Source organism: Nakaseomyces glabratus, chromosome M (assembly GCF_010111755.1).
Source record: "Nakaseomyces glabratus chromosome M, complete sequence".
NCBI lineage: Eukaryota > Fungi > Ascomycota > Saccharomycetes > Saccharomycetales > Saccharomycetaceae > Nakaseomyces > Nakaseomyces glabratus.
Genome location: NC_088963.1, coordinates 559,615 through 572,754, shown reverse-complemented (window position 1 = coordinate 572,754; position 13,140 = coordinate 559,615). Strand labels below are relative to the sequence as shown.

General features: G+C 37.4%; 5 protein-coding genes across 5 annotated transcripts; 2 read left to right on the top strand and 3 right to left on the bottom strand.

The window, feature by feature from the left end:
* Positions 1 to 462: 462 nt before the first annotated feature.
* RRN3 (rDNA-binding RNA polymerase I transcriptional factor) lies at positions 463 to 2,636 on the bottom strand (the record flags this gene model as incomplete). Its single annotated transcript, XM_449572.2, has 2 exons — positions 463 to 2,115; positions 2,451 to 2,636. 2 exons carry the CDS (start codon positions 2,634 to 2,636, stop codon positions 463 to 465), a joined length of 1,839 nt encoding a protein of 612 aa, XP_449572.2.
* A 629-nt stretch (positions 2,637 to 3,265) lies between these two features.
* On the top strand, positions 3,266 to 4,531 carry CUS1 (U2 snRNP complex subunit CUS1; the record flags this gene model as incomplete). Its single annotated transcript, XM_449571.1, has 1 exon — positions 3,266 to 4,531. One exon carries the CDS (start codon positions 3,266 to 3,268, stop codon positions 4,529 to 4,531), a length of 1,266 nt encoding a protein of 421 aa, XP_449571.1.
* A 729-nt stretch (positions 4,532 to 5,260) lies between these two features.
* Positions 5,261 to 6,610, top strand: RNT1 (ribonuclease III; the record flags this gene model as incomplete). Its single annotated transcript, XM_449570.1, has 1 exon — positions 5,261 to 6,610. The coding sequence occupies one exon, from the start codon at positions 5,261 to 5,263 to the stop codon at positions 6,608 to 6,610; it is 1,350 nt and encodes a 449-aa protein (XP_449570.1).
* Positions 6,611 to 6,741: 131 nt separating this feature from the next.
* Positions 6,742 to 10,797, bottom strand: GVI51_M05071 (uncharacterized protein; the record flags this gene model as incomplete). Its single annotated transcript, XM_449569.1, has 1 exon — positions 6,742 to 10,797. One exon carries the CDS (start codon positions 10,795 to 10,797, stop codon positions 6,742 to 6,744), a length of 4,056 nt encoding a protein of 1,351 aa, XP_449569.1.
* A 912-nt stretch (positions 10,798 to 11,709) lies between these two features.
* Positions 11,710 to 13,011, bottom strand: GVI51_M05049 (DUF5314 domain-containing protein; the record flags this gene model as incomplete). Its single annotated transcript, XM_449568.1, has 1 exon — positions 11,710 to 13,011. The coding sequence occupies one exon, from the start codon at positions 13,009 to 13,011 to the stop codon at positions 11,710 to 11,712; it is 1,302 nt and encodes a 433-aa protein (XP_449568.1).
* Between the last annotated feature and the right edge of the window lie 129 nt (positions 13,012 to 13,140).

Genomic DNA, 13,140 nt, shown 5'->3' with positions numbered 1-13,140 from the left:
TGGAATGCCAGTCTATGTCAAAAACCTGGCAAACCATGACTTTGACATTGAATTTTGTTCAATGTTTTACTGCAGGATGTTCTTCAGGAAAGACGTTATTTTGGCAATTTTTGTCAGAGAAAATTTTGGCAGAGCCATTGCAGTTAACGTAAGCAACTATATTGCGAAGTTTAGAATGTATTTGCTGGGGATTGTATATATTAAATACAGAGAAATAATATAGAGTATGTCTCTTGAGAGATGTACTTTTGGTATTAATATGAGGTTTGGATTTAAGATAAAGAAACTTAAGGATGAAAAATCTATAATGCACCGCTCTTTCTCCATTTTGCAGAAGAAAGAAAATATAATGTAGTAAAAAAATCAATAATGTAGAGAAAAAAAATTGTAGAATAAAATAATGCCATTGGTATTGATATGCTTCTGGGAGATTTGTGTGAATATTGATAAAAAGTCAAACAATCACTCGTCTGATCCATCGCTTTCATATTCTCCGCCTGCTTCGCTCCACTCGATGTAATACTCCTTCATCATGTTCTTGTAATTCTTTAGGAACAATGGATCATATGGGAAGTAGCTTTGTAAATCTATAAATTGTTGCCTAGTGGCCAAGGACCAAGATGTTGCTGGTCCCATTGGTGTAGGAGTACCACCTCTAGAGGAGTCCGCTTTACCCATAATACCTCTTAGCAATTCGTTGTTGTTGTTTTCAATGATGCTGAAACAATATGCGACGTCTTCCTCTTGGGCAATTCTTGCAAACATTAGCATAACGTTCTCATTGCAGTACTTCAACGGATTGAATTTGGAAATAACCATTCTCGTGAAGAACTTGTCCAGTTCACATTCCCAGCTACCGTCCACATCCCGCAAATCTTTATGTCTGAAACAAAAGATGTAACATAGAGCTTGGAAAGCTGCATAAAAATGCTTGAACCTGTCCATACCTCCAGGTTGGTTAACTTCCTCTTCTCTTTCTATCACGTAACGGTTTAACCAAGATGTCAAGTAGCTTGCAACAAAGACTATTTGTGTTCTTGACAACTTCTTGGCTCTAGCAATATATGATCCCAGGTATTGTAAAGATTTGATCCTCTTTTCTGATGTCTCGTTTGCAGCAAAAGAAATATCTATCAATGTGACGAGATATGAATCCATCAATTCGAGTTGTTGTTGTGAGAGATGGAACATGATATATTGCACTGAACGGGTATAGTATGTTGGTAGAATGTGAGTTTTGAACAAAGTGGTCAGAGTATTGAATGTTCCAATACCTTCACCACTCTCAAGCTTCTCTGGTGTCATGTCTTTGATAATCTCCGAACTCAATAAAGATAGAATGGCATCAAGCTTATTTGACAGTTCCTTGATACCTTGAGTGAGATCAATATTGTACTCTTCTTGGCCATCGGCGTCATCGAAATCATCACCGTCATCTTCATCCTCATCATCTTCCGCATCATCTTCAGCGCCACTATGATCTTCATCCTCATCATCTTCATCTTCATCACTGTCGTCGCCATCATCGTCTACCATTTCATCATCTATATCATCATCCAACTCGTCTAGTTCATTTTGTAGCTCAACATCAATTGAGATGACTCTTTCCATGATCAAGGACCAAGCTTGAAACTTCAGTTCTTGACAATAGCTAGTCAGCATCAAGACATTCGATATGTAGTTGACTATGTTCTTCTTGGAGTCATTTTTGTTAGGGAAATACCTTATCAGGTATGAGTCGATATAACTCATAGAGGAAGGTATCATGCGTAAGAAGTACTTCAGTAATTCATGGTGTTGTGTAGTCTTTTCAGAACTCAAGATGAAGCTGGATATCATTATCATAGCCACATCTTGCCACCATTTAGGTATACTTGAACAAAGTACCTTAATGAAAAATATATATTTACCTAAGGCAGGATCAGGAAGTTCCCACCATTTTTCGAAATTTATGATACATTGAATCAGAGGCAAACCCTTGGAAGAATCCACTTTGTTTATATTGTTTGAAAGTACTTCCAGAAGGATAGTAAAATTCTTTGTACTAATTCTATCAGGATTCTTCGCTGACAGGGATATCTGACTCGTTATGGCATTTATTTGCATTGGATCATTCTGTGTGGAATATACCCATCAAATATCACTCAAAATTAGAAGAAACAGCAATAAAACTGAAACAGAGAAATATTGTAAGAAATGTTGACCATAGGTAGTTTCATTTTTTTCATTTAAGTTGTCTCTATATTCTTCGTTCTGTTGTTATTTCTAATAATTTTTATTGTTGATGTTTGTGTAATGGAGAGCAATGTTAGTAAAAACAAATATCCGGTTAAATTAGAAATCCACAAAGTGTATCTGGACAAGCTACATCAAAGTTAAAATTGACAAGCTTCTATCCAGTAACACTTTATATTTTTTTTTCAATTCTGTCTTTGAGGGCTATAACATACCTTTTCTAGTTCATCAAGAGCATTTTTTATAAATTTTCTATACATTTCATCTGAGAAATGAGCATCATTACCAGCTTCCACGTATATCTCTGTAGAACCCACGATATCAACCCTGGGTTTCTTCGATTCTATATCCGGTAGTTCCTCAGTAGCAGGACGTTTGTTATTGCTTTCAAACACCATCATCTTTCCACGTTCACTAATAGATTGCCAAACGTAAACCCGAAAAGCAACACCAGTGTCCACTAACTTGATATCAACGATATTATCTCACCAGCTGCAGGACCGCTCAGATATCACACTGTTGAAACTATCTTTACTTAATAATATTATATAAACTGAAAAATTTCAAAAAAAAAAAAGCTGAAAATTTTTGAAAAATTTAAAAGCGATGAGCATCACCCCCTTCAATTCAAACAATTGAAATTCCTTTAAGGAAAGACAATGTGGAAATTGTGGGATGTGAAGTACAGAGTACATTTTAGGTGATATACAACGTGATAACAAGAGTATTGCATGGGAAGGTTGTATAACCTTTTGCAGTATTGCTTTTGGGGACACCCAAGTTCCCACATATTTGCCTCAGTTTACTATCAGCATGTAGGTATCAAATCCTGGCATAACTTCTTCAATTGTTCTGCCAATGAGTATATCCAAGTTTGATGAAACCAGGTAACTGTTATCACTTTGCACATGCGCAGTGGATAAGTTGCGATGAGCTTAGCTGCAAAGTAATAAAAACTGCAACCGGAGCGTATATAGTATTCAGTGTGTAAAGGCAGTGTGTATCATACCGATAGGGCGTTGCAACAAGGATGGCCAGAAGCAAGCGTAAGAGATCGGGTGTGTCGGATGTTAAGGCCAGTATAATAGACGCGATAGAGACCACGCATAAGCAGCCTGCCAAGAAGAAGAAGCGTGTGAATGCGACACCTAACCTCGAGTCAGAGTACCGGGAGTTATTCAAGAAGTTCAATGGCGTTGAAGAACGGGATGTGGAAGAAGACAGGAATCCTAAGGTAGCGAGCCATGAACCTACTTTACGCGATGATCATGTTGCAGATGCTAAAAGTGCAGATGCTAAAAGTGCAGATGCTAAAAGTGCAGATGCCATCCCACAGCCGCTTTCAAACAGAAAGGCAAGGTTAATGAACAAACCGACGCTTGCTGAGTTGAAAAGCTCTGTGCTGACACCACAGCTGATAGAGAAGCACGACTGTGATGCCAAGGAGCCTTATTTTTTGGCTTCTGTAAAGACGTCGTTTAACGTTGTACAAGTGCCGAGCCATTGGCAATCGAAGCGGGACTATCTATCTGGGCGGTCGCTGCTGGAGAAGAAGCCGTTTGAGCTGCCAGACCTGATCAAGCAGACAGGTGTGGACTCCATGAGGAATACGCTCCCTGAGGATGAAGAGCAAGAGAAACTGAAGGAGCAAACGAGAAACGCGGTACGACCCAAGCTTGGAAAGCTAGATCTGGATTACAAGAAGCTTTACGATGTGTTTTTCAAGCTAGGAAAGAAGTGGAAGCCTGACACGATGTTACCGTACGGTGATGTATACTATGAGAACAGAAACCTGCAAGGTGAAGCCAGATGGCGCAAGCTAGTCAAGGACAGGATACCAGGCAGGCTCAGCGATGACTTGAGGCATGCGCTAGGCCTGCAGCCGGGTCAGTTACCACCGTGGTGTCTAAGGATGAAGGATCTTGGCATGCCTCCGAGCTACCCAAACATGAAAATAGCTGGTCTAAATTGGGATATAAGCAACTTCAAGGACAACAAGTACGGAAAGGTGAGCAAGAGCAACTGGACAAACACCCCACTGTTTGGCGCGATTCTCCAATTTGACGACCATCAACAGGCACCAGAAGTAGAAGTACCAGAAGTAGAAGTTGAAGTAGAAGTACCAGTACCAGAAGTACCAGTACCAGAAGAAGTAAAGAAGCCAGAGCCAGTGACGTCTATACCAGAATCACATAGTGCGAAGCCAGTCAACACCATCCGTGGATCTGTCGAACACGGGGGAATTCAGGACAATGTCGAGTCTGCACAGGATGAGTTGGCCAATTACAAGTTCTGATTCTAATAGAAAGCCTTTCATTTAACAATGTGTATGCTTCCCACTCTTCTCTGGCTTCCCGCCCCTCCCCCGCACTCACAGAGAAACACACGGAGAGACACAGTAAACATTCAGAGAAACACAGAGACACACAGACACACAGAGATGTACGTACAAAAGCACGAGATGCGAGATCCAACAATCGAATGTTTCTGTGCTTCAGAGAGAGCATAGAATATCAAATGGGGAAATAGCTGATCCTCTATGCGGGCTTTTCTAAAGGAGGTGAATTAAGGTTGGACCGAAGCGAAGGTTCCAAATAGATTTTTGGGATGAAATGGGAAAAGCTTCGATTTTCCCGATTAGGAAAGTGATTCGGTGTTATGGAATTTTTTACACTTTGCAACTAGCAAAAGATGGAAATGGCAGATGGAGGTATGTAAAGGACAAACCCAAACCCCAGGATTAAATAGATTGTATGTCAAGGACAAGAAGTATATCTCTGGCGCAATCATTACCATTATCTAAGCCCTTTCTTTTCCTTCTGCGTGACAGGGAGGGAACAAGCTGTGGGAAGAAAAAAAAGAACTGAAAAACTGAACGAAAAAAAAAAAAATAAAATTCTGCAGTGAAAAAAAAAAAAAATAAAGCTCAGCTCATCGCTTCTATTGGGAGTATAAGAACGCTTGTTGTTTTTATCAGTTACATAAGGGCAAAATTGTATACTACTAGGAGTTGTATTAGCGAGCGATGGGTAAAATTGGGAAAGTTGGGAAAGCTTCCAAGAAGAAATCCCGATTAACGTCTGAGTTGGTTGACTTGTATGAGAAGAATTCGACTGAGCAAGTTGGTACTTACCAATACTCTAATGCTATCCAGATAGAGCATGCGGTGCATAAATTGGTGGAGGCTTACCAGCGTATTCTGAAGCTGTCCCCGAATATAGTCCAGTATTATGAGACTTTGAACTCGCTGTCTGACCCTGAGAAAGTGCCACCGCAGCTAATCTCTTTGTTTACCAGGTATCCATTGAAGTTGGCCGCTGAGATTAAGACACTACATGATCTCAACAAGTCCACTCTGCTGGACGATATTAGTGGGTATGAGGCGAAGTTCGATGCTTCTAATAGGGAGCCGGTGCTGGGTGATTTGGAACTCAGTGATTTACAAGATTTGGAGGATGACGATATCGGACGGCTAGACCTGGATTTGTCTGTGGCCAAGAGTAGCGAATCCTCTGAGTGTATCACTTCAAAGGAGAAATCCTCGAAATGGCCACCGGAGATGCCAGAGATCAAGGACCATGTAATTAGAGCCAGAGTTTTCATGCACAAGTCACTGGTGAATGATAAGGTATATTTGAATGAAAGTGATATTATCAAATCTAATAACGAAAGATTGGAGTTTTTGGGTGACTCTATCCTAAACACAGTAATGACTATGATTATCTATAACAAGTTCCCGTCATTAAATGAAGGTAACTTGACAGAATTGAGGAAAAAACTTGTTAAAAATGAGACCTTGAGAGAGTGGTCGGAATTGTACGAGCTTCCAAAACAGCTGAAAAGTAACTTGTCTCCCGATGTCGATCTAAGTACTTCCAAGACGTCCGCCGATATTTTTGAGGCCTATATTGGAGGATTAATGGAGGACGATCCAAAGACCAACTTAGTCAAAATAAGAAAGTGGCTAAAGAAGCTTGCGAAGCCGAAGATCGAAGAAGCAATGAAAACAAGTATTCAACTCGAGCCAACAAACAATTTAGACATGAATGCCAAGAGAAAGCTATATTCATTGATTGGTTATGCAGCTTTAAAACTACATTATCATACAGTACAGAGACCCACTAATGAAAATCCAGTGACAATTGTACAATGCAGAACTGGAGATGGTACTATACTTGGGGTTGGTAAGGCGAGAAATATTAAACTGGCCGGTGTGAAGGCTGCTGAGGATGTTCTGAGAAAGGAAGATGTTATAGAGAAATATGCTAAACTTCGTGCATCCATTCCCAGAGAGCAATCAGTTTCCAAAAACGAGCAGCCCAGAACGACAAATAAAGAGCAAGGAGAAAAGGATATATGCGAGCTATCGGGTTAGACGTGAGTTGATCTTAGAATCCAGCATAAATAAATAATATTCTCGTTTTTACTTGTTTTACCTTGGTCTTTTTGTTCGATTTTTAGGCATCTCTTTCACGTACGTTATGAACTTATATGATACAATTGTACTTACTGTATACTATTTATATTCTCGTCTTTATTTTTTAATTTTGCTTTGAACTTTCCTTTGATTTTTCTACCTGCTTTCTTAACATTAGAATCTATGACAAAGCCCGGTATGTTTTGTGAACTATCATAGAGAACCTTTAATTCGTCATGATGAGAAGACCCCCTTCTTTCCAATTCCAATTGAACTCTTTTGCTCTCTTCTTGAAACCACTTTTCAAATTCTTGTGCTTCAACTTTTTGTTTGAAATCGGATACAGTAGAGGCTGTCCATGAGGGTGTGGTATCAGTAGTGACGCTCTCTTTGTGTACTGTGCTTAGGTAGGGAGTTAAACCGGCAAAATTACCGCTGCTAATGAATTCGGCTGATTGTTTGTTGTTCGCTTTCTTTTTGCTCTTTTTGTTTGGTTTCAAGTCCTGTTTCTGTAATTTGCTATCGTTTAAAGATGGCAATGCAGCTAATTTCGAGGTTTGATTGTCTTTTGGGTTTGATAAACTACTGTTTTGTTTCTGATTAGTCCAAGCAGATTCTTTCGTTTTGTTCTCTTTCTGCTTATCTGCTTGTGTTGTAGTTTTAATTCTTTCCTTTTGAGAGGTTTTTTTAAATGAAATAGGTTTTTTTGGGCCTATTTCTGATTGGTTTTTTTTCTGATTAGGTATTTCCACAATTGGTTCATTCGATATCAAGGATGGTAGTAGTTTCTCGTCACCAGAAAGTTTCCTATGGATAAGAATATTTGGTTTTGGAGGATGTAGCTTGGGCACCGGAGTCTGCGATTCCTGTATATTAGAAACACTCTTCCTCTTCGGTTTTCTTGTAACTTCTATAAATTGTGAGTCCTCATCAGATGAATTAGATGCTGACAGCTTTTCAGCTATACTGACAGAGCCATTACTTTGTCTTCTATGCGGGTTGTCAGAAGTATTATTCATTGTTGTGTTTTTAAATTTAATTGGTCTAGTCGATGTGGATGACCTCCTCCTATCAGTAGAAGTCTTTTTGCTTGAAACTTCCAAAGTATCTTTAATATCAAAAATAGGACTAAATTTATCTTTGGGGGAAATGAACTTGCTATTGAATTTATTGATATCATTCTTGAACAAAGATCTCCAGTTATCAGTTGAGTTGTTATACCACAGCTCGTGATTCAATTGCTCAGAAGTAATATACGATATATTGTTTTGTAGTATTTTCCAATGAGAATCATCAAAATTCTGTGATATGAGTTGTACGTTATCCTTGACAAACAAAACGCCGATATGTATAGCAATGAATGTGGAGCATAATAGACATAGCATTTCTGCATTACTCCTCACGGAATATATAAATAATGGAATAATTGAATTTCCGTCAATAAATTGGCTTAAAAGCACCTGCATATAGCATTTTAATGGTTCTAGACATAGCTCATCGGCCAGAACTAGACTTTCAAGAAAATTAGTGAGTCCGCCATCTTCACTCTCATAGTGAGGGTGCAGATCAGAAAAATCAACACCGTATAAGTACTTTAATATAATATCAAACTGTTTATAGGAATAAATTTCCAAATTAATCAAATACTTTCCGTCATTATCTTTTTCACAAAAAACACTATTTGAAAGTAACCCTTTGAAGTAATTGCTTCTTGCTGACAGTAGGAATGAGTCGACGATTAGAGTTTTATCTTTAAGTCTTAGTATGGTATCTCCCAGCAGATGGTTACCGGGCGATTTTATTCTATTTTCATCAGTATCATTTGTTAGCATACCCAGTAAGTACGAACTGAGTGCATTTCTCAATGTAGTACCATGTGCATAATTGTCTGTTATGGATAATATGGCTATTGACCTCTGTTGGTTTGCAGGTTTAACATCAGTTAGTAGAAAATGAACAAGATCAACTGAAATTTTATAGTAGACAGCTGATGTGGTTAAATCATGGGTTTTTATCTGTAATATGCCATTTGCTGTTTCATTAGCGGTAAAAAAAAGTTCATTATTTACTGTAAATTTACCATCATTTAAAATAGCATTAAGGAACTTGGAACAACGAAGAGAAAATAGTGATTTGAACGAATAGCATTCTATAATGCCCCTATCATTATTCAAAATAACGTCATATGAGGAGCATTTGATTTGGTTTTCATTTACACTAGACCCATTAATTTCTGAGTAGCGCAAGTTAGATATATTAGACTTTGAAGACAGGAAGAGTTGACTGTCAGTTTCCTTAACATGACATTGGAGACCTAATGATCCTAAAGATAATGTGTCACCGACGTTTTGGTAAATTGGTGAATAAATAGCCAGATCAAAATCAAACGTATCTTTTAAATATTTGGCGGGCATAAATAGATAATCCTGTTTTATAATTGCAACGGAGCCGAGTGATGTATCACTCGAAATCTTAACAGCCCTACCGGTGATTAATTTGTTACTGTAAATTCTTTCAAATTCCGCATGGTTTCTAGATATAAATATTTCCCCTCCATAGGTGCAAATTATGATATCTCCATTGTAGCCAACTGCAAAATCTGTACAATTGTTTCTTGCAAAATTTGGCTTCCAAGAAAATGATATTGGCAGCTCATTCGATAATTTTGACCACGACTCCACGTTCTCCTTTTTGAGGGACAAGTATCCGACTCTGCCAGAAGCATATTTGAAAAAAAGATGATTTCCAACCTTATTAGAGCACTTCATGTCAACAACGTCAGCCGATATCGTTTTTGGTGTATAATGTGAGAATATATCAATTCTAGTAGGATTTTTAGGTTTTGGGGTAGATATCTTAAAAGTCCTCATACAAAAATCAGTGAGAACAATTAGCGTGTTTCCGGAACATCTTATAAAAGTCACAAGCTCTAGAGCTAAGACCTGTTCAACCTGTAGATGTGACAAATCAATTACTAGTGGACTTTCAATAATGTATCCATTGTTATGGTCATGAGAAATATCAAGATTAACATGTAATGGCTTTTTATTTCCCATCTGACCAAGATTTAGTCCCCATAAATACAATTTATTATCCTGACTTAGAGCACATGAATGTACTTTTGAACACGCCACATACTTGATATTAATATTATCAAAATATGGAATTCTTTTTGGTGATGATTTACATAGCGTATGTTTTGAATCGCCCTGTTTATTACTAGATGTATAGCCTAATTGATAATATTGGTTCCACCCCCAAGAATAAATATAGCCATTCCCATCTACTAAAAGGTTATGATGATTGCTTATGGAAACATGTCTGACACCCGTCTCAAACGTTGCAATTTTTGTAAAAACAGATACTGTTGTGTTAGTTTCACCGTTACCAAGTCTACCTCTATTACTATTCCCACACGTGAAAACTTCTCCAAAAGAATTAATTACTAAACAATGGTATCTTGACATAAGGACCTCTTTTATAGAAAATTTTTTCGGGTCTAGTGGTAAATCTCCGCCAAGTTGTTGGTAGTCTGTTTCGTGAAAATGCTGTCTATCATCTTTATTTCCTGTACCTAATTGGGCGTTAACATTTGAGCCGAAAGTTAATAAATGAGATCCACCTAAATTTCGTATTTTGGCCATGTCACTATAATTTTGAGGTATTTCTAGAAAAGATGTACTTCTTAGCAGCTCATTATTGCTACAACTTTTAGTAGTGGCTATACCTTCACTATCCAAATGATTAACTTTTTCAAAAATAACCTTTGGCTTTAAATTCCCATTATCAATTGTGTATTCTAATAATTGTGGTTTAACTTTCAGGGCTCTTTGGAATTCGATATTGTATAGATCCATAGGTGTAAGACCCTCTCTATCCTTTCGAGCCAAAATGTGCTGTCCAATTTTATAACTCATCTGTTTCTCATCGTCAACCCACCTCTTGTAGAGCAGAAAACTCTTCTGTAATAATCTTTCTCTCAGAGTTACATGTAAAGGGGAATATCCGCTTTCTAAATCGCTGCTATTCAAATTGATTTGCTTATAATCCTCCAATGATGGGAGGCAACTTGAAATATATGATAGATCTCTACCAAATACATCTCTTATCTTCCATATATCATTTTCATTGTAGCTTTTTGGCATAATGATGGGAAATATTTAGATTCATGTATCAAAATATTGTTAGGTAAGTTCTATCTAACTTATACGGTCAGTACCTAGCTGATTTTATGGTCCTATAATAATGGATGAACGTGGCAATTTTTAAAGTATTAATTTCATAAGTCAATGAGGAAAATGTGAAGGAAGTAAGCCTTACCATTAAAAGTATGTTTGTTACGTGTAACAGATCAAAAACAATGTGTAGTGTTCTTATGTACTTTTGATATCCCAACATTAAAGTTATAATTAATAGTTGCTACTGTTGTCATTTTGGGTATTTCAAGCACGTTCTCTATGATGTGTCTAAATTGAAGCGAATTACAGGCACCAGCGCATTAAATTGTACTTTAGTGGTTAGCTCTTGCAGCATAGTTTTTAAATAAAGAGCTTGCTAAGATAACATTTTTCACTCTCATTTATTAATGCTATGTAGCTATGCAATTTCATATCTTAACGCTATTGAATAGATCATATCTCTTTCTCTCCCTCTCCGTAATAAGAAGCTAATTATGTTGCTTTAGGGAAGCTAATTCACCATTAGCTATAGTTTGACACAACAAAGGATAAACAAGTTCCATGGTGAATTATCTAGCAAATATACTATAAGAAATAAAATTAAGTAAGGGTATTTAAATAATTGTTGGTTCCTCTCTTATGAAATTTTAATAGCAAATACAACAATGTTCAGAGAGAGTAATATGAGATAGCTAGTTACTTGAAGAAGAATCTCCGTTATATACTTTTGGGATTGTGTCTTCATTTTATATTAGAGTGCACCACAACTTAAAAGTGTATCCTCAAAAGTATCTCTATATTCTCCAATATCATATATATTCATTACCATGAGTCACGTGAGACCTATTATCACTTACATAGGCAATAAGTAATCTATGTTCAACATCCCCTCCATACCGCTTGAACTGAGTAAGTGGTACTCCCCCCAGACTTTATAATGGCTACAGAATCGAGTTCCTTAAGGCCTCGTGCTGGGTTCTGGGTATGGTCTTGGTCATGATGTCGGCTAGCTGGTTCTTTGTAGGCATGTATTGAAGCCTCACGTGCTTCGCGGCAACTTGTTGTCGGATATTGTGATATTTCACTTGTATGTGCTTTCAAATCCTTATATTCAATGAAGAATTGTTTATTGCAGCACATGTGAGTACTGGCCCCAGAATTCCATATCAATGTCTCAGGTTTCTCTTGGATCGTGTATTCATACGCACCGGATAGCTCCTCATCGATGCTTGGAGGACCGAAAGTTTTGAATACTTCGGCATCAGGATTATCTTGGAATAGTATTTTACACTCACTGAGCTTATGCGGTTTTCCGCAGTATAGGCACTTGGGCTTAGTTTTTTGTTTGCGGAAATGTGGTTTTTTGTCTCTGTTTTGTTTCTTATAGTTTTTATTTTCTGCATTTGCTAAGGAACCATGGTTAACCGACTGAGAATTGTTGACATTGGAACCAACTACAATGTCTACAATTTCGTAAGTCTGAAACTCTGCTGTATGTCCCCATTGTTTAAAATATCCTTCTCTGAGATGTTCTGGTAAATATCCGAGCATCATACCTGCTGCAGATTGTTTGATTAGATTCTCTTTTCTTACTATGAATTTGGCTTGATCATCTTTGGGTATGGTGTTTAACAATGCTAGTTCATACTCATCGTAATTTAACAGAGCTTCCATCATTGAAGTGATCTCACGAAATAAATCTTCATGGGTCATTGATTGGTAGTTTGTAATCCACCCATAATTCTGTTTAAATGATGTTCTGCTGTTATTTCTGTCATATCTTCCTTTAAGGTAATCTAGTATCTTGAAGGCTGAGTTCGAGAAATTAGTGAGGGATAATATTATTTTATTAATATTTTTAACCGCATCGTCAGATACCCTTTTCTTAATTAAGCAAACCAATGCATCGTTCAGGAATGAAAGTTGGATTTTAACTGTAGGATCACTTATAGTCTTCACATCATAAGGTCCTGCATGATAGAATTCAGACCATGCTGAATGAGCCATGGTTAAAGTGGATTCTAACATTTGTATCCATTTTTTATAGTCCCCAACTTCAGTTAGTTTAATAGTTGTGCTTGCATCATAGGTGTTTGCGGCAAGGCTCATAACCTGTTGCTTTAGGGAAGCCAATTCACCATTAGCTATAGTTTGACACAACAAAGGATAAACAAGTTCCATGGTGAATTATCTAGCAAATATACTATAAGAAATAAAATTAAGTAAGGGTATTTAAATAATTGTTGGTTCCTCTCTTATGAAATTTTAATAGCAAATACAACAATGTTCAGAGAGAGTAATATGATCTAG